Genomic DNA, 27,998 nt, shown 5'->3' on the forward strand with positions numbered 1-27,998 from the left:
GGTAAGCAAGAACTAGGCTACATTGTATACTGTACACAAAGCTTAAAGGAGTACTGCACCCAAACAATTGCAAAATACATGCACGAATGACACACATGCATGTGTGTGTGAACGGAGCTCCCATGCATAGAAGCCTATGGTGCCCACTGCCCAGGTGCATTCCGGAAGTCGTTTTAAAACTACGATATTTTAGTTTGTATCAACATACAAGTCGATACAGGACATTTGGGATTACACTGCAAGCATTGTTTGGAGTTCATAAAGATATTTTACAGATTTGCCGTTGTTCATTTTGGCCTCAATTTTACTTCAATTAGACTTTTTTTTTTGGCGATTCTCCATTCACTGTTAAAGATGGAGTGCCGTGATTTTTTTCCACCCTAAAACATGATCATCAGGTCTTATTGTTATATAAGGAGGTATATTTCTTTCAAAAAAGTGTACAGTATTTGTTAAAATGTCATTTTGTTCTTCGTGTAATTATTATTTTGCCTTTGACTGAAAAGGAGGCAGTAAACGCCATTAAGATAAATTATGCATATCCTGATGTACTGCAACCATGCACTGTCGCATCCTAAACAGGTGGATTCAGACACAGAAGATTCTAGAATCTAGATTCAAGATAATTATCTCTTGAGTCTTTATGCTTATATATGTTTTAATAATAATTTAAGTAAGTTTCTTTACCACTTTCAACCTAGCATCCCTTATTTTGGTATGTCATATTTTCAAAAATAGTCATTTGGGCATGCTTTAATAGGCGAACATTCTGAAAAAATAGCCAATCTACAAGCTCCCAATGCATGCCCAAAAATAGCAGACCTACAAGCTTACAACGATGTGAGCTTGTATCCATAAGTAACTGTCTATGTATTTTCTGTATTATGTATCATTATGTATGTACAATTTTGTGAGTGACTTATGTAGGACACTTTAATAAAAACTCTATCATGTACTGTAGGCTGGCTATTTTTGACTCGCAACACCGCCATGCGTCGAAGAATGAACCGCGTATGACACACATCCGCAAAATATTACCTAACATCCAGAGCGCAGCGCAGCGCAGCTCAGCTCAGACCTGGCCATGGGAAATATTAACACTTTAATGCACTGTGAATTTGGAGTTTAATATTGCCTCCGATGACCCCCACCAAATTATCACCTACTCACAGCCTTAGATTCCGCCTCTCTTCCGCTGATATGAAACTGGCTTTATACTGTATGCCTGTGTAGCTCGTTAGACATATGTGTCATTAAAAGTGGAGGATTGCTTAGTTGCATGTGCGCTGACCCGTAGAATGGAAATAATAGCCCCCGTAAGCAAAATAACTTTCGATGCTTAATATATAACCACCCCTCGGTCAGACTGGAATGGAATATTCTATTCAAACTGAGGTGTTTACATGAGCATTTTTATTCTGAATGAGCAGTCGATTCTGTGATCCTCAGATTGAAAGACAAACAGAGAGAGAACAGCTCACAACACCAGCAAAGAAAGAAAGACAGGTCAGGTAGGTTATCGTATGTATGTATGTGTGCACAGTTTGGCATCGCCCGGGCCAACGGTGCCGGAGATTAGCTATACACAGATGGATGGACGGACTGACGGACACACGTACTGACACACACGGACGGAGTGCAAAACATACTCTCCCCAGGCCTTCGGCCTGGTGGAGAGCTAAACATACTCTCCCCATGCCTTCGGCCTGGTGGGGACAATGACGATGGCGTGCCAAATTACCATGTAGCAATACAAATGCAGGCAAAACCCCTGTGTTAATTTCACTTTGAGCGTGTACAAATGTGTAAAGAATAATGTAAAGGTAAATATACACAGTTACAACTGGATACTTAACACTGAGGACACTTTCTGCGTACTGTTGCTGGCCACCTGTTCAAATTGAAATTAATAGATATCTTCCCTGTGCATAAAATGTGGTACAGCCAACCTTCCAGGGAGCCTTGCTGCTCCAGGTCCACAGGGGCATCATGTGCTGTACATGCTACACATGCTCATATGGCAACCCGCGCACAACCCTGCTCCCTGTCTTCCCTCCATCTGCTACTGTTCCTGTGCTTGCATCACTCACACACGCACACCACCCTCTCCTCCATGCAGGGTCACGTGACTACCTGCCAAGTAGGCACCATTTTTGTAAAGGCCTGTTCATCTTCATTAGTACTGATCTCTAAGTAGATGCCTCATTCCATTATAGCAGTATGGGCAGGTTCCCTCAGGAAAGTAATGGCTTGTTTATACTTTAAGACAGCATGATTAAGTGGGCTTAAGGATGTGTGTTTTGTAGCAACTAGAAAAAGGGCTCCTCGGAGCACAGATCTCCTAGCCTGGCTCCAGCCCTAAATCGCTACCATTAAAAACATATGTCCTGGCGATTCAGGTCTGGTGACTCTGGCGTCAGTCTCGATCGAAAATCTGATCGCAGCAGCTGATTGGCATGAGCAATTAGGGGTTCAGTGCATGGCTTGCTCAAGAACACTTCAACACTAACTCTGGGGGAGTCCGGGTTCGAACTGGAAACCGCCATCCAGACACTCTACCCCTGACGGGCCCTGAGCCACCGCCGCCCAGCCACGAGCTAGTAGCGCTCGTTGACTGTGTTCGTTTGGTTAGCAACTGGGTTAGCCATAGCCACATGATTGACAACAACGTCATCTGCTTTCCTACTATTCTGAATGATTGGTTGGTATGAACCAATCGCCGAAGACTGTCGCTTTGACCCATTCCAGAAACTGCTGCCACACACACGGCCACACACACAGACTGACGGACGGACAGACAGACGGCTGAACAGAATGACACACACAGACGAACGGACAGATTGACACACACGGACGGACAGCAAATTTTAGGAGGGAAAATGTGACTCACCGGAAGCTTCTGGATCTGGTCCTGAAGAGAGTCTCGTCGACACTAAGCAGACAGAAAAGAGACCATAGATAATTAGCCAGTCACCTCAACTGCACAGTATAGCTTCTGGGAGCACCGTAATTTGACTCAGTGTGTAAATGTAGTCCCAAATAGAACCAGGTGCTATTTTGTACTGAAAAGGAAATTAGAGGTGACACCAATGTGACAAAAAATTTATTACATTGTACCAAATATATATATATTTTAATATAACTAAGCATTGACATTAGTTTTTGTTTTTTTGCTGAATGTTTACCTTATTATGATGTGCCCCGAATTGGAACACTATAGGGTTCATGTGCTTAATGCTTTTGGGCACATCGGTGCAGATTGACAAAATCAGACTGAGATATCCGATGATCACAATCTTAATCTGTTTAGACTGAATATCCAGCGGATACCTGAGCAACTCATTTTCACAAGCAAAGCCCCTATATTTAGCCTTTAGGTTGATCAAATACAATCTGCAGTTTCTAAACACCACAGATGTCAAAGGACCACTGAAAGAATTAAGATAAAGACATCACTGTCCCCTGTCCTCATCTACTCAGTCTCTCCAACTGCCAACCCAAGGCACAGCGCAGCTAAAGGGCAACACACACACAGGCTGTGCAGCGTAGCACAGTATGAACGCACGTGAAGTGCTGCCCATAAGCACCATCAGGGGGCGGTGTCGCGGCACGCAGCCGCACGGATGCCAACTTTGTACAGATTGTAGTAAAAGAAAATCATTTTTCGCCACGCGGCAACGCCTGGAAAAAGAACAGCGGCGCATCAGAGCGGCGGACGAGGGGTGAACGCGCGTCTGACGCTGGCAGTGTAGTTCCTTTGAAAATAATGGAGGCAGCTGTTTTGACACACGCCGTTTGCTGCCCTTAAGGATAAGGAGGCGCAACACCTACAAAGAGACTGCGGCGTGAAAGCGGAGCTACAGCGCTCCGGACCCTGATGTTGGTCAGGAATCAGAAAGACATTGTTCATCGTCACACCTTAAAAATACATGTGTGTGTGTGTGTGTGTGTGTGTGTGTGTGTGTGTGTGTGTGTGTGTGTGTGTGTGTGTGTGTGTGTGTGTCTGTCTGTGTTGAGTTGACCCAAATGCAATCCCAATGCAGCTGCAGGTCAATGAGTCGTGCTAGATATACGTAGACAGACGCTCGTGCTGATATAGACAAATGGTAAATGGTGCATTTATATAGCGCCTTGGATTGTGCATTACATTCACCCATTCACACACTTTCACACACCAATGGCGGAGGAAACCATGCAAGGCACCAACCTGCACATCGGGAGCAATTAGGGGTTCAGAGTCTTGCACAAGGACACTTCGACTCTCTGGGGGAGCCCAGGTTTGAACTTCCCATCCGATCACTCTACCCCTGAGCCACTGCCGCCCTAGCCTCGGAAACTCAGACGTTTTTATTTCCAGGGAGAGAAAAAAAAGTCTGGGGCCAAGTCCACTTCAATTCAACATACAGTAGTGCAAACATCGCTCCCTCTCTGCTGATTTCTGATCGTCGTTAAATTAACGTACACACGTCACACGCACACACGTACACTCCTCTCTCTCTCTCTGTCGCTCTAATTAATTAGTCTCATGTCCTGCAGCTGTGTGTAGTTTCTCCCGGCGGATCCTGCCATAGAAAGCATAGGTGAGTTCCAGTCTACTGCCGCCCCTACCGACATGGTCATATACTGTCATACCAAACACACACGGTCAAATGTTGGAGCGGCATGCACAGCTCAAAAAGCCAATCTTCATATTATTAATTGAAAAACAATCACATTTATCTATTCATGTCTGAGAAGTGAGAACACAATTCCTTGTCCATATTCAAAAGTCTAATTGCTTGGTGCCTCTCCTCTGATTGCTTTGGCTACTCAACAAAAGCAAAAGGTGGCATTTGGCATGCTATATATGTGCTGCTCAGCCACACATTCAGGCAGAGTTCCAGCAACGTGTTCTCATGATAGGCAATGTCATATACAGTGATGCCTGGGATAGGGTACTGTACCTTTGGCGTGTCCATATGCTGAGGACAAAAGCATCATTCTGTGCCAAAATAGCGCATTATATGTACATTATAGAGAGCGTGGTATCACTATTCACTCATAATTGTCTCCACCAGGCCGAAGGCATGTGGGGAGAGTATGTTTTGCACTCCGTCCGTGTGTGTGTCCGTCCGTCCGTCCGTGAGCAGCTAATCTCGGCCACCGTTAACCCGGTCGATGCCAAATTTTGCACACAAACTCCCTGGATGCCAACGATGAACCTCTGCCCCAAACTTTCCAGAACGGCCTGTTATAGCGCCACCAGGAGGCCGCTTTGTGCAAAACAAGTTTTTGCACAGTACACCTACAGATTTTGTCCAAACATCACGCAAATTGGTACACAGTCTCTCTAGAGCCATTCAACGAAACCGGTCTTTCACATTTCTCAGACTCCATTCTGATTGGTTAAGATTGGCTTCCAAAGTTCACAGGAGTGCTCAGTTTCAAACAAAATGCTGCAAATCATGAACACATCGCGTGATTTCCCTGAAATTGTGCACCCACATTCCCACTAGGCCCAGGACGAAATGCCACATGAACAATTTCAACTCAGACTCAAGGTGGCGCTATAACTGGCCGAAAAGTGTTTTTACCTCTAACTGCACGGATCTGTGGATAACTTTGTATGCCAACTCCCTAGAGGCCAAGGAAAAACCTTTGCCTGGAATTTTTGTCTGCTCTTTATAGCGCCACCAGGAGGCCGACATATGTAAAACACATTTTCTATTATTACTCCTTCAGATTTTATCCAAATTTCACGCAAATCTGTATACACTATCTCCATAGTCATGTGATCAACACGGAGCGGCACCATTTCCCATCTTCCATCCTGATTGGCTAAGATTGGCTTCCAAAGCTCACACGATTCGTCCATTTCGAAAAAAGGCCACAAATCACAAACACAGTGTGCAATTTCCGTTAAATTATACACGCACATTTTCACTAGGCCGAGGACGACATGCCACAATTTTTTCCTCAAAATCAGCCTCACGGTGGCGCTATAACAGGCCAATTCCTGTTTTTAGCTATAACTGCATCGATCTGTATACAACTTATGTATGCACACATGGAAAAACATTGTACCTGCATCCCTCGAACACGAACCTCCGGCCCAAATCTTCCTCAACAGCCTGTTATAGCGCCACCATGAGGCCACAACCTGACCTGCCCTGGTGGAGACCTGTGCCGATTGGCACTTTGTCTAGTTATGTGTGTGCCCGTGCCGTGCGTGCGTGCACACTACACATCCACACAAGCACAAAGCAGACTACAAATAGGCGTAACACTAGGACTTTATTTGATTTGTCACTGCACTGTGGCACAATGGAGGCATTTCTCAGTAACAGAACAGGAGCTCGGTCAGATCTTTAATTGAGCCCTTTTATAAAGGAAAGCAGCTGTCTTTATGTCTTTTTTGTAGAGTAAAGCTAACCTTTCTGCTGATGCATGCGATGGAAATTATCGGCATGGTCATTTTCAAAACATCCGCTCTGCTGCTGCCGTATCACGTGACACGTGCGCGCTACCACGACAGCAGGTAGACAGGCTGACAGCCTGGTGTTTCTTATGGAAGATTGGTTATTATTAAAAAAAGATGACCTGCACACTGCCACTTGCAAAGGTACACGTAGCATAATGTATTTAAAGCAACGTTTCGGTCATTCAACCTTCCTCAGGTTCAAAAATCATATCATCATACATCATCTCATTCTCAACCAATGCCACATCTCCCATCCAATCAAACACTGGCCAATCACAATTTGCGTCCTTACTTTTGACTTCAATGTTTGTGTTTACACACTTTTGTTTACACACTAATAAGAATCCTATGCACTGGACTACAAATATCTTTTAAAAGGTTATATGGGTCAGATGAGGTCACCATATCTGGGGTGGGCAAGTGCATGTCTGACGTACACAAAGAGAGCCTCAGAGACTGTTGTGCTATGGGGACATTTTTCTATAGCATGAACTTCCTTCCTTCTCCAGAGGTTAGTTGGTCACTCAGTACAAAGTTGAGACCTTTCTCTATATCATGAAACATCTCTATCCTGGTGATCTATATTCCAGGATGTACAAAGCCTGCATGCACCAACCATCCAAGGGCCTGGAAGGGACAGTGAATGGCATGATGAGCAGTGTTGTACCCGAACACGTTCAAAGAACGATAGTTCACGAACGCGTTCTCATTTGGACTGAACGTGAACTGAACGTACTGTATTTCTGCCTGATGAACGGCATTGTGAACGCGTTCATTTCTGGCGTGTGTGAACGTCACTTTTTCTCGTTCAACTTCGTTCAAGAGTGAGTGGGGGGGGGGGGGGGGGGGGGTTACAGACGTTCGTATCCCTCCACGACGTTATGCTGCTTTCACACGGGCAGATGCAATAGATGCAAAGCTACACTAGTACACCACCTACAATAATAGTTTGTAATATTACGTATTATATAGCTATTATATTTATGCAAATGATTAGGCTATAATTATTACTTAATTTATGATGAAAAACGAATTAATAATAATGATCACATTATATTCAAGCCAATTAATCAACAGGATTATCTCAATTCACGTTAATGTTTGTAAGGAGGTTGCATGATGAATATTATGTTAACCCCGAAACAATTCCAGTTACTGCCCTCCCCCCAAACGGGGATTCCCATTTGGACAGGATTATAAATGCAGTGACCAAGGACAGTGCAGGGTATACAACATCTGCTCTTCTGCCAATCATTTGACAAGAAGATTTTTTTACCCTCTATTCTTCCGTCCAAGAACCAGCAAGCAAGCATCTTCTCAGAAGGTTTCCACTTGCAGACGCACTACTAGCCTACTTCCATAGCAGACGGTCAGAGCATGACTTGCATGCACGCCGCTGTGTCGTGACCAGTGCTGCCAATTCTTGGAGGGATTCCCTAGACTCAGAAAGCTGCGAGAGAGCTTCTCAGAGATCAGAGGTTATTATGTAAGTATTTTTAAATATCATTAAAGTTTAAGTATCATTCAAGTTTAATGCACTGGTGCATTAAACTTTTCTTAATTCTTAAAGGACAACTTTAGTTTTTTTCAACCAAGGTTCATGTTTTAGGTTGTTATTAGAGAAACTAAAAGGTGAGTGTTCATTTTCTTTCGTTTGCTGCTTTCTTTCGTTTTAGGGATTTTAGCAGTTTTTGACAGGGGGCGGGGGCATTCGAGCATGGGGCTAAATATGTATTTTTTAACACAATTTTATGGTGATTTATTTTTTTATGGTTTACTATAGTCCTAATAAACGCCAGGAAATTACATCTGGCCACAAAAGATCACAGGATCTATTGAATGTGACAAACATATTGAGCCTACTGTATACATACAGTATAAGCCTTCCCCCAGTAGGCTACCTTCACATTCAGTAGATCCTGTGATCTTCTGTGGCCAGATGTAATTTCCTGACGTTTATTAGGACTATAGTAAACCATAAAAAAAGAAATCACCATAAAATTGTGTTAAAAAATACATATTTAGACCCATGCTCGAATGCCCCCGCCCCCCTGTCAAAAACAGCTAAATTCCCTAAAACGAAAGAAAGCAGCAAATGAAAAAAGATTAACACTCATCTTTTACTTTATCTAATAACAAACTAAAACATGAACCTTGGTTGAAAAAAACTAAAGTTGTCCTTTAAAGTGTTTTTTACTTTTTATTGATTTGATTTCAAATTTCGAGTTACTTGCAAATGTGGCAAATTTACCCAAATGTACAATTTAAAAAACATTAAAAAATTGATTGCATCAACTATCAACTATCAAACTAACTAAATGTACTAATTTCTTCATCAGAGTCCATTCGGCTGCTATGCCATGAACTAAGTTCTGGAGTTTTACTTGAGGACAGTTTTTCCATCAGCCAAGACTGGATTGACAGAAGAGGTCAGGGACTTCACACAGCATATGGAATCCATAGAGCTGATCTTAGATGAGCTCAAGAGAGAGATGATCCAATGCGTGAGTACAAGAGTTTTCTGAAAGACTTATGTTGCTATAATATATAACTAAAATCTAAAATGACACAGATGCTTTCACGGTTTTAATGGGCTAATGATGTATAGTCAAGGCTGTGCTGTGCAGCTAGTCTAATAGATATCCTTTTTTTCTTTCGTTCTTTAAATTAGGTTATAACTCATGGATCCATAGGTTAATGATCCAAAACTTGCTGTTTTTGTAAACCCACAATATAGGAAGTTTGGGTTATATTGTGTTTTGATGTGGTGGAGCCTAACAATATAATATATCCACTTTTTACTATGTCATAACACAATAGCCTATTTACGACTTTGCCTTTGTCAGTGCATATACCTACCTATACCTATCATTGGCATTATTTAATTAATTTGTATGAGTCTGTTTGTGTGGGGTCTTTGAAATATATATTTTTAGAACTATACTGATCTAGAAAGTGAGCGCCTGCTCACTCACACAAACACCATGACACTGTCGGTGTCAATTTGATCTGTTCTGCTGGCTATATCGATACTAAAATCCCATCTCTTCTCTTCCTGCAGCGAAACTATTTCTCCTGCCAGAGGCCCTTTGACATCAAAAACCTGAACTCCACTTACAACGAGGTGAGTGTCAGTCAAAAGTGCTGGATATCTCAAAATCTCATTAAACATAATTATGTTTTCTTCAAGCGTTTGTGTTGCATTCATACAACATTGCTAAACTGAGTATTTTTTGCTTGTCCACTCCACCCCCCCTCTACTCTGCGTCGCTTGCAGAGCCTAAAATACGCGGCTGCCTGATGTCAGCTGATTATTAACCACTTACTTACTATATTTATTCACCTGTGATAATACAGTTCATTCTATGTTCTCTTCACATTTCGTGAATGCAGCCTCATTTCAGCCTTCATCATTAATCACAATGTTTTTGTTCATCGCGGTTTGGCCTTATAGATGTAAATGTGGCTTTTTACTGTGCGTTTCCTTCATTTTAAGACTAGTCGTGTAGTCTATTACAAAATAAATTTGTAAACGTTAAAAATAATACTGACATTTTTAGCGTGCGGCCCTTGGACTTTTGCCAAGTGGCCCCTGAGCCATCGTAATCGTTGAGGAGCCCTGGACAAACAGGATGCTGGACTAACAAACGAATGCTTTAGAATCAAATAAAATATGACCGCTTCTGGCATCAGCATGAGGCACCTAACCAAATTTAAAGGATGGCAACTGGCAAGGTTAAAGGTCATGAGTCTATGTGGGGGCCGCAGGGGTTAAATGGCATAAAGGTCACAGGAGTGATTTGAGTGATTTGAAAACAGAGGCGTAAAATTGACGAAACAAGCAGTGGTCGAAAGTAACTAAGTACACTTACTTTAGTAATTTACTGTACATAAGTACATAAGTATTAGTAGGCTAGTGCTACTTGAATATTTCCAATACTTTTACTTACCATTTGGATCCAAATATTGTACTTTTACTCCATTGCATTTATTTAAATACTTTAGTTACTAATTACTTTGTAGATTTTTATTATTACAAAAGATACATTACCCACTTCAGCCCTTGCAGCCATTTGAAATAGCCGCTCTATAAGCTCACAATGTGTCGCCTATGCTACGCATTGTGAGCTCGTAGAAGCTTGTAGAAGTATGTTTTGGATTATCAAAAAGGTAAAAAAAAAAAAAAAAAGATAAAAAGATACATAAAGATAGCAAGAGAGAACAAATTGACTGCTTTTCCAAATTGCTGTTGTTCACAGAGAAGATGGGGAAGGGAGGCTGTTGGCGGAAGGTGCTTTCCTTACCATTTACTCTGCATATCAATCAAGGGAGGCAGAAATTCTCCTCCCTAAATCAATGACCTGGGCTGGCTCAGACCTCAGAGTAAACCTTTTGCCACGGCTCTGCTAATCACTGCTTAGTCCTCCACTAAGACTAAAAGATGTGCGCCATTGTCATCGAAACTCTCTGCACAGTCCACACTGTAAACCTTAAAAAGGAAAGTGTCTTTCTAATCCCTGCAATCCATTCCCTTTAGCACCTTCAATCCCAGGTCTAAGACACTGCTGCATGTGCCTTTGGCGTGGACATTTCATGCATTATGCATGTAGCCTTTGTGAATTCCTACAGATGTATGTATTTGCATGCAGTTACAAGTCAAGTCAATATGAATGTGTTGACATTGATTCCATGGCGTATGTTATTGATCCTTCCCCCGCTCCGCTTTCTACATGGGAGAATCTTTGAGGCTGACAAATGAGATAGGCGCAGACATCAGCATCCAATTGAGATTTAACCAATAAGAATCCGGAACACCGGATGCATTCTAATGGCCTAAACTCACTGGGAATCAACCACAGTATAATATTACCATAAAATATTCATAGAGAAGTTTTATTCATTTTTTGGGGGAGGGGGTTTAATACTGTTTTGAAGTCTTGCTGGCTGGGGGTTCTGGATGGATTTCATTAGTACAGCCAATACAATGTTGAGGATAGTGCAACAACATTCAGCAGTGTGAGTACACCACTGGGGGGCAGAGTGGGGCTGGGTGGTCAGAACGGAGCTGGATGCCTCTTAGCAGCCAGTGCTGGAAAGGGACTGTACTTAAGTATTTAGTATTTCCAATTTTCATTACTTCATTTACGTGTACTTCAACTCCACTACTGTATATCTCAGAGGCAAATAATTTACCTTTTTACTTCACTACAATTAGTATTACTAGTTACTTAATTTGCAGATTTTAATAATGCACATGAACCCCTATTTTATAAGCGCTATTTTATACAGAGGCTATTTGAAAATAGCCAAACCAGACCTGCTATTAGATACTAGTGTGTTTTGATGCTAATACTTTTAGAAAAACGTAAATTTTAAATACAGGCCTTGACCTATGGAGTATTTATTGTGGTATTGCTACGTTAACTTAATAATAATAATAATAATAATAATAATAAACTTTATTTATATAGCACCTTTCATACATAAATGTAGCTCAAAGTGCTTTACAGAGCAGAAAAAATAATAAAAACAAAAGCAAAACAAAACAGCATTAAAACAGGCATGCAGTTAAAACAATAGGACAATAACGCAGTGTCAAATCAGGAGAAGGCAGTGGTACAAAGATAAGAACAGATAAAATAAGGCAACGACATTAAAAAACAAGCAGTAATACAATACAGTGAGGACGTGAATAACAAAAAATAAAAGATCACTTAAAAGCAATGTTGTAGAGGTGGGTCTTGAGCTGAGCTTTAAAAATGTCTACAGAGACTGCCTGACGAAGGTACAGTGGGAGCTTGTTCCATGCCGACGGCCCGTAGAAGCAAAAAGCTGCTTCCCCGTATTTTTTAGTTGCCATTTTTTTAGGCAAAGCGAGCAGGCCAGCAGTGGAAGACCTTAGGGGCCGGTTTGGGACATATTTAGGCAGGCAGTCATGTAGGTAGGAAGGTGCGAGACCATTGAGAGCTTTATAGACAAGTAAAATAATTTTAAAATCAATCCTAAAAACAACAGGAAGCCAGTGCAGTGATGCCAAAACTGGAGTAATATGTTCTCTCATCTTAGTTCTAGTTAAAACTCTAGCTGCTGCATTTTGGACAAGTTGAAGTCTGTCAGTTGTTTTCTTAGGCAGTCCTGAAAAGAGCGCATTGCAGTAGTCAAGCCGAGAAAAAACAAGGACAAATAGGCTTAAGTAAAAACATACTTTCACCACTGCTCTTTTTGTCCAAATCATATCTATCTCCGCCTCCCTCTGCATCTCCTTGACAGTCTCGTTGATCCAGAGATATTCTCTCTCTCTCTCTCTCTCCCCCCCCCTACCATTAATTCTCTCAATCTCTCTCTCCCCTACCATTAATTCTCTCAATCTATATCTGCCCCCTCGCTTTCTCTCAATTGCATCTCATCCGTTTAAGTTGATTAAAAAAACCTATGCGAACCCATGAGGTGATGTAAGAAAACGCAATTGAAAGACATGCAAGTGTCCGAAACCAGACGTTGTAATCTCACAAAAGATTCACCTTGCACGGCATGAACACACAAAATGAGATAACAAGATAAAGTACACCCACTATGTAGTTAGTTGTCGATACTAAAATGTATTCATAGTCTTCCGTCTACTACTACTATTTTGTTTTGACATTCCAATGTCAGTTCAGTCGGTTGCTAATTTGACATTGGAGCCGTGTTTGTTTCCCAGTATTGAGAGTGGAAACAGTAAGGTTGTCAGCCAGCAGCCCGCTTGGTTCTCATCTTTCTGCTGACATGAGGTGCTTCTGTGTTGTTATGTTAACAGTCAGGAGATGGAAACAGAGCAACATGACAACAAACTAGACCTCCATTTGCCACAGAGGCCTATGTTTTATTTTGCACAAAATGGCAAAAGGTTACAATCAGGCCTACTAAAAGCATACATACACAGCACTGTGAAAGGCTTAGCAAGTACTTCAGATGTACAGTATTTATTTATTTAGGTTTACTTTCTGGATACCATACTGTATCGTACTGTTCAAGAAATGATCATATACAAAAAAAACAACAATAAAATCTTCAGTATAGTAAAACAAATAAAAATATAAAATGTTATCTCTGAAAGTCTGGGGAAAAGGAAAAGTCTTCTTTGCTTTTTGCTGGGTCTTCTAATCATACAAACACTAATTTGATATGCAGAGTAAGGCCTGACTCACACGTGCACAACAGATTGAGCTGATGCATGAGACTTATTGACTGATGCAAGCTCGCAATTCATTTCCAATGGGAGTCACATGGTTTGACACAACATTTTTTTGTATGAGGGGGAGGGGGGCAGTCGAAACACAGCCGAAAACCGTACAACAAAAATGTTGTGTCAAGCCATGTGACTTCCATTGGAAATGCATTGGGGCAAGACAAACCCTTTGTATACATCTAGTATGCATCAATGTTGTATGCTAGATGCTAAGGTGTGAAGCCTAAATCACTCACACCTTCACATCTAGCATACAACATTGTTGCATGCTAGATGTAAAAAAAGTGTCATGGCCGCCCCAATGCAGTTCCAATGGAACTCACATGGTTTGACACAACATTTTTGTTGTACGGCTTTCATGTGATCATGTGACGTCCTCTGTGAAGCCTCATAAATAAAGGCTATTGAGAGTTCATGGTCTGTCTATGCCCCAGGTGCCGGACTGGCATCCAACACTGTTTCTGCCCCTTTAGCAAATACCCACCTGCCTACCACCTGCAGACCCTGTATGCCGAGAGCTGTGCAGGCTTCTCAAAGGGTAATCGCCTACTTCACTCCTACCACAATGTTTTCTCACAGAGCTCAACGCAATCGGCTGCATCACCCTTATGAAATGCAACATCCTGACCAGTCCTGGGCCACCTGTGAAACATCCGTCCCATAGAATGGCCACCGATAAACAAGCTGCAAGCTTTAAACACCTGTGCAAAATCTCATTCTTCCACCTCAGAAGGAGGAGGCTCAAGTCCTTTGGTGTGTGTAGCAGGCTACTGGTGATGTTCTACCAGTCTGTTGTGGCAGATGGCCATGGTGTGCTGCAGGATAGGATGAGCACTTTCAGCCGTTGGCTCATATTCCCCCAGAGGATGCACACGGAACGACACAGACTCTTTCATGCAAACTGCGACTCTACAATGCGAATGCATAAGAACTGCCTCCCCCCAAATGGCATATGGTCCTTGGTGGTCCTGGTCTTGTGTGCTTATGTCCATTTGTGTCTGTTTTGTGTTCTTCTGTCTGTCCAGTTGTTTTAGCTTTTTATGTGTCACATTATGCTGTTGGAACGCTTCAATTTCCCCTCGGGGATTAATAAAGTATATCTCATCTCTCTCATCTCACGAAACATAGCAGACTCCGTCCCACACTCTCCCTGCCAGAGGCCTTGTTCACTCCTTTGTCTCGTCAAGGCTTTACTACCGCAACGCACTTCTAATTGGGATCCCTGGCAGGAGCATCCAGAAGCTCCAGCACATCCAGAACAGACTAGTGCTACTAGGATCCTGCTGAGAGTGCGGAAACATGAACATATCATCACATCCGTACTCCATTGACTGCCTTCCCCGGAGTCTCCTTTAGGATAGAGTACAAGGTCTCCCTCCTTACCCATCAGTGCATCGACAGCAATGCTCCCTCCTATCTAAAGGAACTCATCAAACCCCCCGACATCCACCCGCTCCCTACGCTCTGGAAATTCAAAAACACTCAAAACCCGCAAGACGAAGCTCCACACTACTACAGCTACTGTAATTGGTTTTGTGCACGTAAACTGAATCCTCAAATATGCTGCTCTTCAGGAAGGAATGGGCTCACAGGGTATTGTTAAGCCTCGCAAAATATCATCAAGAAGCCACAACTGGGATGTGCTCCATCCCAGTTTACCATCGCAACCTTGGGTCTAGGTTTGTGTAATGGCCATTGTGAGGGGGCGATGACCATGCTTGTTTCTTTTCATGGGGGTTTATGAGGGAAGACCTGCGGCCGATTCTAAGTTTCTAAATTCTAATCCAAAATTTAAAAAATTAAGAAATTCCTGTTGCTATATACTGTACATATAGCAACATACACAGACGCCTTCTCGGTTATAAAGGTATAACAACATACAGGCTTTCCCAGTCTTAATGGGTTAAAATTAAATAGTGATTAATGATATAATCCCTATTCCCTACCTAACCGCCATTCTGAGAAAACAAATACCCAGCATCCTATTCCACTTTCCACAATGCACTGGTTTTACCAAACCAATCATTTTGCCTCTTTCACGTAATTAGTGAGTCTGAATGTAGGCCTAAAGTAGTCTTATTGTTCAGAAAATAATGCTCCATCTATAAAGAAATTGGCAGTCAATAATACAACTGTTGGGATGTAATTTCTAATCCTGTTAGTAAATTGTCTTTGTGCAAATATTCCACATTATCTGCTAATTGTGGAGAATTGTGCTACAACAATGTCACCAAGGACATGAACACAGAAGACAAATTATTCAGATTGTTCAAGGCTTATTGTTTTCCTCGGTAAAGCATTCAGCAATTTTTGTTATATGTAATGGGCGGCAGTGGCTCAGGGGTAGAGTGGCCAGTTGGGAAGCGAAGGTTCCCAGTTCGATCCTGGGCTCCGCTGGAGTTAGTGTCAACGTGTCTTTGAGCAAGACACTGAACCCCTGAGCAGGTTGGTGCCTTCCTCTGCCATTGGTGTGTGAATGGGTGAATGTAATGCACAATCTACAGTACGTAAAGCACCTTAAAGCTTTACATGTTCACTTCCCTTCAGAGACTTGTTCTATCCAATCTGTTTTTAACAAAGACCATTTTTTCAATGCTTTTGTTGGATAATTAGCCATTTGAGAAAAGATGACAGAAAACAAATTTTTACAGATTAACAACTTGGCGCTAATGTGTCAAAGCTTGTTCCTTTCACAAGGAGATAAACGTTGGCATACTGACAATCAACCATCGACTATGGGACTTTGGTATTCCTGCATATTTGTCAATAGTTGCATTCATGCCAAATAATAGCTCAACCACCTGATATGGCAAACAAACAATCATCTTAAAATATGCATCACAAACGAGTTACAACCATATACTCTGCAAATTATTTCCCATTTCCCTCCTGAAGTACTGTTGATGGAAAGACTACAAAATGGCCACAGGTAAACACAACCTCATTGACCCTGAAACTAAGCACTTAATTACCACGCGCACCGATAGATCAGATGAGAGATGTAGTCCAGGAAGAAGACAAATCAATTAACTTTGATCTCACAAAACAAGTAGCAAGAAAAGATACAACAATGGAATGGAAATATCTTTGGCTCAGAGCACACAGGGCGCAGGCTGAATAAATCATTGTAACGATTCATTTTCTGCAAATCCTAACTCACCAGCACTGCATTAATTGAGAAATGTCATTCAAATGTTCCCCCAGAGTTGCATCAGTGCTTTATAGTCATTTAAATTAGCAAATCTCATGCAATTGCAGCAATTCCACAATTTGCTACACAGCACACTAAATGTGGTCATTCCAAATCCTATAGGACAGTGTTTCCCAATCGTTTTATACCCAAAACATGAATTTGGTGTCTCCCCAGTATACCCAAACATCATGAATTAACAACTTATGCCCTATTTAATAGTTAAAAAATATAATGACACGTTGTGAGCTAGATTGGCAATTCTCACTAATACTACTTATTTTCTTTTTTTGTAGGATTTTTTTAAAGGACCTTTATGAATAATAATTGAAATATGGGTAGATAACCCATAAATTGGTCCCGACACAGTGTTTGGGAACCACTGGCGGTATAGATAATATGCTTGCTCTGGATGGCCCGGAGTACATCCCTGAAGAGTGTTTTGCAGGCAGACTTGGTGCTGCCCAGGGACTGCAAAACACTATTGTAGGAGTGATTTCAGTGTCTGCTGAATTCTGATGGCGTTTACATTGCATGACTGAGCGCTTCACCGGCTCACAAGCTCAGAGGTCTCACTGAAAAGAGTCCTATTGAATGAAGCCCTCACATTCCAAGGGTGCACATAGTCTGCATACTGCCATACAAAGACTGTCACAAATATGCATATGGAATACACAGATAATTGACCAAAATATCTGGGTCTTTTTCTCCATTAGCCTGTTGCTTCAACAGAATAAATGACATGTCACGCTCATGCTCGAGTCAATTTAGAGTAAACAAAGAGGCAGCCAGCAGGTGTTGAATGACATGTTTTCTCCCCCCTGTGAACTTCAATGGAAACCTTTACCCAAGAACTGAAGAAAAAACAGTTCCTCTCATAAAATAACACATATTTTGTTTGAATTGCAGGGAATATTTTTGATGCCAGCTACAGTAGCAAACAGCCCAGTAGTTATTCTTGTTAACCACATTGAAAAACTAATGAGGCACACTCAATAACAATCCCATCGAGCCAACCACACTGAACAGAGGTCATGTTTTGGTATTGCTTTTTTCGTTATCTCTCGACTTTCACCCACTGACCTCATCAGCGTTTTGGTAGCTTGCTCGCTAGAGCACCAAAGTCTGACATAATTTCACATGCTACCCGGTTTGTGTTTTTTCCCCATTCTCAATTCCCAGACTTTTTTGAGCAGTGCAGCCGCTCCAATGCACAGGTCAGTCAGTCAGTCGGAAAGAAATACATCCGTTTCGGGGCTGCCGGGCGAACAGACAGACGGACGGACGGACGAAACAGACAGTATTTTGCAGAAACAGAATGTATACAGTATGTGTGACTGACTGTCGTAAACGGTATAAAGACACCTCCTCGACAATATCGCCAAAATAGTTTGTTTATTAATTTTTTTGGACCACAATGCTTATGAGACGATTTAAAGATGACCCAATGTTATTCCCCATAGAGAAATTACTTCCGCAAACCAGGGGATGAGCGATAGTGACGTCAGGACCAGGCCCGGTTTTTCCTGCAAGCAAGACAGTTCCTCGCCTAGGGTGCCAGGTCATTAGGGGCACTCCAAAAATATATATTTTTTGAAATAAATTAAAAGAAAAAGAAAAAAGAAATAAAATAAAATCTCTGGTGGGGTGACTAGGCGCCCCCTCCCCATTGAACAAATAAACAAGAATAAATACACTTTGCACCCTGTTCTGTTCCTCATGTTTCATTTGCTGCACTACTTGTTTTAAGTGGGGGATGTCATCACACAAAAAAAGCTGTGTTGTAGTTTTCTTCCCTCTTGCAAGCGCAAGGTGGGAAAGCCTGTTATGTTGTTGTAGGTAAATAACAGCCTCACTGCCTGGATTTATCTCGTTTTTGGTCAAAACAAGCTTTTTTAACAGCCCAAACTAAATAAACAACCAATGATCGCATTTATAAAATGAATGTTCCGGGTGGAATAAAGACATATGCATCCACATGGCTTTTTTGTTTACTGTACATTCTGCAGTCATGGATCCCTCATCTGGTTCAACAAAAGTAAGCCTACTGTAACCACTTTTATTTTCAAGATTATTTCTCTGTCATTCTCTGATCCTGCTGATATTAACACATACACAATTACACACCTTCATACACTCTTTCCATTCATCTACATCAGTGGTTTTCAACGAGTGGTCCGTGCACACGCACGCAGCGCACGTGCGGGGGCAACACATCTACTAATAGTAATCTCGCATTGGCTGCTGAGAGGCCTAATCTATGACAGAGCAGAGAACAGGCAAGATAATAAATGACCTTGTCAATGTCATCTAGGCGTGATAATGATGTTGCAGCAGCTAGAAGCAGTGCACCTCCCCCGGGGTCACCTCTCGCACCTTTCTCTGCCCACCCGTCAAGACAGACAGTGGCTTGCACCGACCAGACAATGAGCTCAGACAGGTACTCTGTACAGTCATGCAGCTTCTGACAGAGTGCCCTAAACCTCTTCTCAAACCTTTTCATTTCATTTCAAGGACCCCCAGTTTGATATGCATTAGGCCACGAACCTAGCCTGACACTTCATTTCATTAATTATTGAAGAAGTGAGTGTGTCAGAGGTCGTCAGGTTCCTATAACGGCGGTGGACAGTGGGTGCATATACTGCATATTGATATTGGCTTATTATTTTGCCTGTGGGTGCTTCTGCTCCTGAGCACCCGCGGAGTTGACGCCGTTGGTGTGGCTAGCCATTCAGGGGCTGGTGCCAGGATACCACGGACCCTCATTTGATACTGTATGCATTAGGCCACAGACCCCCATTGATGCATTTTGTTTGATTGTTTTAATCTCTGGGACCCCAATCTACATTCTCTAAAGTGAGTGTTTATTCAACCCTGACAGTGTACAAATCTATTTTTTTATTTTCCCCAGCAAAATCAGGAACAGTTTAAAGTAAACACTTAAGCTCCGTTTTATTTTTTGGCTATTCAAATATAGCAGATTTACAAGCTGACAATGTATGCCGATGTGAGCTTGTAGATCTTCTATTTTGAAAAATATTCTCTTAGGGGGATCATCTGAACTAAATATTTTCCAAATAGGGGTCGGTAGACAAATACTGTACATACCCCAATTTGGGCATCCTTGACATGAAAATGTTTCAGAACCACTGCTCTAAACTACTTCAGCATGTAGCTGAAATTCTCACTGCTCCCCCTCCCCCCCTGAAAAATATATTTAAAATGTTAAAATTCCGGTTCGATTAGTTCAAGTAACTGTTGCACCTCTACTTAATTGTTCTTCAGTTATCCTTACCCGCCGAAGGCTCCAACAGTGTGACTCCGTTTCCGCATCCTGCTGAAGGGTGGAGGGCGATTACCCAGCGGACACGTATCGTAGAGCTGAATATCAGTGAAGTTCACAGCACTTAGACACTCCAACACTTTCCTCTCTCAGTATCTCTCCAGCTCTGTGTGTGTCTCTCTCTCTCTCTCCTTGTCTTGACCTCGTCTTTAAACCTCTAGACAGAGTGAGTATGAGTGTCTGTGTTTTGGCAGAGTACATTCAATGTGTACAAACACACCCCTGCCTGCCCTCCACCTTTCTGACTGCCTGCCTCCCTCCCTCCCTCCCCAGTAGCTGCTACCGTTTGTCTGACCGAAAGGTTTCCCTGGTAACAAGCTCCCCCCCACACACACACACACACACTTCAGTCTGTCAGGGAGAAGAGACAACTCCCCCACCACTGCTCTCAACAGGTAAAGTCTGGTTTAGTCGCGCACATAAAATAGCAGATATACAAACTCACACCTTGTTGAAAAATTCGAAAGGTCTACAAGCTCACAACACATTGCGATACGTTGTGAGCTTGTAGATTGGCTTAAATCTTTGTCTTTTAATTTATATTAAGAAGAAAAAATAAAAAGGAAAGGATAGAATAGAATAGGCTTAAGTGGTTAAATGATCCCCTTGTCATACCAAATGGAGCAGTAAAGGCTATCCCAGGGTGTTCAATTTAAGCACATAGTACCTGTCTAGACTCACCTGCGGGTGCACACCCTCCCCGCCTCACCTGCAGTGTGATTCAAAATCACGGCCCAGTTGCATAAAGACCTGCCTCTGATTGGCCTACCGACACTTTCTCTTTTCTTACTTTGCTTATCCCATTATGTTATGCTTTAGCTATTGAAAAATAGCAGATCTACAAGCTCTTGTTCTACATCTCTCCATTGTGACCTTCACCTCTTCCTGGGCCTACTGATCAGTCCCACAAAGTCACGAAAATATGCATTCTCAATTATGACGACAACATTGATTGTGACCTAATTGATCTAAGTTGATCATCTCCTCTCCTGATCATTCCCACCGACGTTTCATGAAAATGGATCCATCTGCCTGCGATTGACTGTGACCTTGACCACTGAACCTTTCAAACTCATTCAGCGCAATAGCACCATCTGGTGGTTGGCTCAGAGCACCACAAATAATTCTACTCTTAAATTGAAAGCCGGTATTGCCGGAAACAGAGTCAGGAAGTAAAAATCTGCTATGTAAAATGTCCCGCGAATGTTATTTAATCCACCCAAAACATACATATTTTTGTAAGCTAGGATCATATCGTTTAGAGAAATAAGACGCAAATCAAGCTTGTTTTTGGTCTAAAAAGAAGAATCCTAAAAACTGCGTCCTCTTAGACAGCATAAATAAGCCAGCCGGGAATTTCCATTTCCTTTTTCAAAGGACCGCTACCGGAGTTTCCTGTGTGTAAACACAAGGAAAGCTTCTCCTTGAAGGAATGGGAAAACCTATTATAAAATGTTAAAGCCACGCTTGGGTAGGGATGGGTATCGTTAGGATTTTTTCGAGACCGGTACCGATTCCGGTTCTGCTTATCGATTCCGGTTCTTAACGGTTCCCTATTTCGGTTCCAAAATGGTATAAAATAACTTAAATAAGAAGTCAAATGTTTATTTAACAAAAAAGCTCAATGTCAATTTGAGTATATATATAATGTACAATGAATAGTGTAACATCCTCTCCTTTATTGAGCCATTTGTGGATAATATAGTGATTATTTTAAATTAAAATTAAAATTAAAAGTATTTACCCAGGGCAATAGTGTTGTAGGCTACTTCTCTTACTACTAACTACTGACGATGACAAATAAAAGCATGTCTGAGATCTGAGAGCAACACACACACACACACACACACACACACACACACACACACACACACAAACACACACAAATTAGCATCGCTAATGAGGGGGGGGGGGGCATCTCCAGCCGATAGGTGAGAACAGCTCCCCTCTCCCCCGGCCTCACTCGTGGTGGTAACAAGGAAGTCAACACACACACACACACACACACACACACACACACACACACACACACACACACACAGCAGCCTGCACTCATGCCGCCACAAAATAAATCTAAAGTGTGGTTGCATTTTAGAATATGCAAGGAGAACAAAGAACACATGGGATGGCCAAAGTGGGGCGAAAAATCCGCGGCGAAAAATCCGCGGCGAATCACGCATGGGACAGGGGAAAAGGCCCCTGACCTCCTGGGCTCCAGGCGCGCTAATTTGAGCCGCGGTCATCCACACTTTTCTACCCCAAGAAAGAGCCTCGTCGGAAGGGTCTGAGAGCGGCGTAGACCGCGGCGCAAATTAGCGCGCCTGGAGCTCCAGGACTGGTGCTTTTTTGGTGTTTTCACATCTGAGTTTCAATCGGAAGAGAAGCGAGGGAAGCTTTGATTATAGGCTATATATATATTTTTTTTGAGAGGTAATGCCTGCGTCAGGCAGTTGACTCGTTTTATTAAGCCTAATTATTTGTGCGTCACTGCTTTCATGAAGGCTGCAACAGTTGTTGCTTCAATGCTTATCGTTTTAAATAAATGAGACCCGCCTCTGCAAGCCACAAGCCCACAACGCGTCGCTGATGCAACGCGTGAACGCGGTGTAGGCTTGTAGATCAGCTCTGTTCCCTGCGCTTCTATTAAAAGGGTAGAAAATAAATAAATAGCGTGTGACCGCGTGTCTGTGAGAACCGATAGAGAGAACCGAAATTGAATTATTGTAATGGGTACCCGGTACCCAGGCACGTTCGGTTCGGTACATACTTGGTCCCGAGTTTCGGGACCCACCCCTACGCTTGGGTGCTATTGTAAACATTGTCTTGTATAGATGTATACAATATTCTGCTGCTCTGGTCTGATTTTCCAAAAGATTTGACCCTCATATGCTCCACAGGGCAGCCTGGTATGTCTTTGCTCACTAGCACCAGAGCTCCATTCACACATCTCAACTCGCCTGAGATGTGTGTAACTCTAAGAAGGGACACTGATCATAGTGCTCTTAATTTAGGCATTTGGCAGTCTCTCTTATACAGAGCGACAAGTGTGAGATTAAAGTAAATGGCATGAATCTGTGACCACAGAGCGAGACGAGGTCCGCAACTCAGGAGGAGGATGGGGATGGTGGACTCCTGGGAATGCACACTAAACTAACACACTAATGCACACTAAACAATAAACAATAAACTGGACTAGACTGTCAACACTGAGTTGCTTAATCATCAAGCTGTTCTACCTGAGGAGGCTCGGGTCCTTCAATTGAACGCATGCAACATGATGCTGCAACTTATTAATACTTTCCCCGCCAAAAAACATACGTTAATCATTAGTCTCGGCAATCGCCAATAAACGTAAGTTACATTTATTCAGCTGTATAAATGTTTTGATCCGATCTAGCCGAAAGGCTACTCACATTAGCTTCGGATGGATGGATCTGTTGTTAACCATAACACTGGACTGCGCCATCTTGATTTATATGCGCCCACGCACACACGCTTTCAGTCGCTTTAGACTCCAAATGGACTATTTACGACAAGTCACAACATGACAAAGACCGAAGGAGAAACTATGCAGTCACATGAAGTATTAAGTACATATACATTACGTCGGTAAAGGATTCTAATATCAACAGGGTTTAGAACGATAATGTTGTAACTCAGTTACGCAGCAGCATTACAGCTTGAGAGTCAAAAGTACAATACCGTTATTTCAATTAGAAATGTGGAGAAGTGAAAATGATTAGCTTAAATCTTTAAAAAGAAATACTTCAAAACTTACTTACAGTAACTACAGTAGTCAAGTAAATGCACTTTACACCTGAACTAAAATGTGTGACACCTGAACTTCTCTCTGGGGATCACTGAAGGTTAATCCCATCTTAATGATGCTAACACATAGTGTTAACTCAGCAGTATTTCATGCTTACATTAGACATTACACTGTACATGACTCGATTTCCACCACTGTATTTCTTGCTTATAATTGGTTTTGTTGTATCATGTGCATACATACCATAATACACGTGCCCTTGCTTTGCTGCTCTTTGCTTCTGTACATCATGCTGCTGCATCCGTCTCTCCCTCTCATAATCATTTTAATAAAAGATTGGTCTCATGTTGCCAGACAATCTCCGCCTACTGATATGTCTGGTGTCGTAACAACTTAATTCAATGTATGTGGCCTAAAGCTCCAAAACAATTCTACATACAGTAACAGCTGCATTGCAGAACCAATGTAAAGACTTTAGGGTGTTCCATCATCATATTGGGACAGTGATATGATTTGTTTGCTGCTGTTCTAGCCCATATACTGTACACGTTAGATTTGTCCAGACAAAACAATAGGCAAAGAATTAACTAATAAAACATAAAAAGGCCCCTCGTCATCCCAGTTGCACCAGCATCTCCTCTCAGTTCCTATGTGATCCTCTAACAAATTTCCTTCAGGATTAATAAAGTCTCTCTCTCTCTAGTGTTAGTAATCAGTCGGACTAACTGGAGGTCGGAATTATGACATGTTACCATTATGTCACCTGCTTAGACCACAATAGTCTGATTAAACGTGATAATGTCCCATTCAGTGCATTGACAGCATCAGAATGGGGTGATTCTCTTCCTTCCTTCCTTCCCCTACCCTCTCATCCTCTCCATACTCTCTCCTTCCCGGTGAGGTGTGAGTCATGTCTGCTCCCGCACGTCCCCTCCTGGCAGCCGTCTCCATCCTGCCCCGTTCAGCGTCTGCATGACCCTCTGTCCGTGTCCCACTGTCCCATCCATCAGAGCTAGGACAGTGAAGGCTGCCGCTCTCACCTTCTGCTGCTGATTCAATTAGGTTTGACTGGAGCTCTGAGGCCAGAGTAGACTCTCAATCAAATTGTAATCACAGGATGGAGGAAGGCAGGCGTTCTCATAGGGTATAATGTACCTGTATTTATATTATCGTTTATAATATAAACTGTATATTAATCACATTATCACAATAATTTAAGTCCACTGACACTTTCAACATAAAAGGCTGATGATGACATTGAAATGTCAACGTTAAACGGCAATAGACTAGACTGACCCTTCAGAGACTGCAGCTGACACAAACTTGTTAACATTGCAGCCAGGATAACGACCGTTTATATAAGTGCTCCTATCACAGCTGCTGTCTTCTTCCGAGGACGTCTTTCATGAGGACAAAAATAATCCATCCATCCACCCAAAGCAATTTGTGTGACACAGTGAAAGGGAATGGCAGTTTGGAGTAATTAGTGTTTGTGCGCCGGTCTCAGTGGGTAGTGGCCAGACTGATGGTGTCCTTATAAAGCAGGGCAGCCTTGACTCTGAGAAACTCAATGACAGCGAGGAGGACAGAGAGGCACAGCAGCGAGGGGGCCTGGTAATAATAGGCTGCTCTCTGAGATGAGATGAGGTGGAGTACACCTTGACACTCACAAAGACGGACAAATAACTCACAAAGACATCACATCCACAGATACTCAAGAAAGCAGCTGCTATACAGGAGGTAGATACGCATCTACAAACATCAGACTATGACAAGTAATCTATGAGGACTATTTAAAAAAATATATATATATGGACCGAGAGAATGGGAATACATTTCCACCCAGGGGTTGAAGGAATTGTGAAAACTTTTATAGATTTGAGTGTGGAACTCATTTCTGAGAATACCGTCTATCTTCAGCCTCTCAAAATTGTAATGAGATACGTCGGAGCTGTGTGATATTGACAGAATCATTAGATTTTCTTGATGTGCTACTGACTTATGAGGTACCTTTTAGCATGCAACGGTTTTTCGCATTTGCATTATGCGTCTTTATTCGCAGTAAAAGTGACTGAACGCTAATTCGCTAAGGGACCTTGCTAAAGAGCAGTCTCTTGATATATTAAACTGCAGTTGAATTTTTACCTAGATGCCGTTTCAATGTATCATTCCTGCCCTACTTCAGATTCTACAACCTGGAACAGGTGACATAATAACAACAGAAAAAATAAGCTCTCTCAATTAAAACTATAGGAAATAATTCTACTATAATATTCTTTCACCACAGAGCACCCACTCAACAATCACATTCTCTTTATACAATAGCTGAAATGAACACTTGTTTTGAGTTACACCGAGGCGCTTCTTTTAATTATCCCATAGCCATGCTATACCACCTCTTTTGATGGTTTATTTTTTGACCAACTTTTCAACCAAATGCTTCACCTGGGTGTATGGTTTCTTCTTTTTGATAAAGATTCTGCTTTATATACATTTGTTCTTTATATTTGTGGTGGGCCAAACTGGTCAAAATGGGCAGGGGGAGAGAACTTGTTGAAGCTTTCTCTGTGCAACAACACCCCACACAGTTAGCTGGAGGAATTACTTCCAACGTGTTCCCTACTGCACTGCTGGCTGTCTCTGGGTCATCTTGAAAGGCAGGTGTGAGACTGACAAAGGCTCCACATGGCTGGGGCACTAAAACAAAAGGCTGTTTTCCCCAGTTCTGTGGTTACATTTGGGTCCTTTAGTGTGAGCCAGTGACTGCATGGAGCGTGTCCTATATGTTACAGGGTTCCAATCCAGCAGAGCTTTAACATAGGGGCGACTGTGGCTCAAGAGGTAGAGCAGGTCGTCCAATGATCCATGGGTCGGCGGTTCGAATCCCGGCTCCTCCTGTCTACATGTCGAAGTGTCCTTGGGCAAGACACTGAACCCCCAATTGCTCCTGATGTGCTGGTTGGTACCTTGCATGGCTTCCGCCGCAATCAGTGTATGAATGGGTGAATGTAATGCACAATCTATGTAAAGCGCCTTGGATAAAGGCGCTATATAAATGCACCATTTACCATTTAACATACAACGGTAAAGTTCCATCAATTGCTTTAAAATAAACAGATACCAATGTTTGTTTCACCTGTCAGCCAAGGAGGGCCAACCCACTCTGTCATATAGGATGCAATGATGAGTTCTGTAAGGTTCACCAGATATAAATCGCAAAGCAGAAATGATAAACTGCATCCAAGGGGTTGAGGACTTCCATAGATGACATCTCCATAGTCCAACACAGAAAGAAAGACTGCTTCAATAACCCTTTTCCTACATGGAGTTGGGAAACCTTCCCTGTGTTGCTTCACTAGTCCGATCCAAAAGAACACAGTTTGCCAGCCACTGCTACAGAGCTGACAATGAGCTTATATCTTCCCATCTTCTCTGGAGTCCTGCCTCAAAGCAGACCAGAGGTAGAAAACTGTCGTTCCCTGATGTCATCGCTAGGGACACAGGCATCAGTAAGCAGAAACTGGGGATGGCAATGAAGGACCGGGAAGTCTGGCGTAATATTGTGAAATCCATGATCTCGACCGCGGTCGAAAAATGATGATGATGATCTCTGTTCCGGGTAAAAAAAAAGGCCTAGAGAACAGCATGAATTTAGTTTTCCCAGCATTTAGAACAAGCTTCAGCTCTCTAAGTGCATCTTGAAGTATATTAAATGAATGCTGCAAGTTGATAAGAGTGAGAGTGAGAAAGCGAGAGAGAAAAAGGGTAAAGAGACACTAGTGGGTAGTGAATGAAGCCTTCTTCATTCTTCATCTTTTCACGGGTTCCGTAAACGTCTCTCATCATCTTCTTTCCCTCTAGGTGCTTGCAGCACACTTTAGGAAAAAAAATCACACCCTGTGAAGTGAGTGGTGCAACTCCGTGTGGGGGTCCCCGGGTGGTCCGGGAAGTTCCAGACCCACAGGAACGTGGCCAGGGAACCGGTTGAGAAATGACAGTTCTACTTTT

At 42.3% G+C, this 27,998-nt stretch overlaps 1 protein-coding gene across 1 annotated transcript in view; it reads right to left on the bottom strand.

Annotated features, from left to right (window-relative positions):
• rap1gapb (RAP1 GTPase activating protein b) overlaps positions 1-20,319 on the bottom strand; it is a 94,540-nt gene extending 74,221 nt beyond the window's left edge. The window contains exons 1-2 of the mRNA XM_083771737.1: positions 20,174-20,319; positions 2,891-2,932 (exon numbers count right to left, since the gene is read on the bottom strand). Of these exons, the coding sequence (XP_083627863.1) occupies positions 2,891-2,932; positions 20,174-20,211 (80 nt within the window). The 5' untranslated portion in view covers positions 20,212-20,319. The remainder of the gene's footprint in view (positions 1-2,890; positions 2,933-20,173) is intronic.
• Between the last annotated feature and the right edge of the window lie 7,679 nt (positions 20,320-27,998).

This window comes from Protomyctophum parallelum (genome assembly GCF_964188405.1).
Source record: "Protomyctophum parallelum genome assembly, chromosome: 8".
Classification (NCBI taxonomy): Eukaryota; Metazoa; Chordata; class Actinopteri; order Myctophiformes; family Myctophidae; genus Protomyctophum; species Protomyctophum parallelum.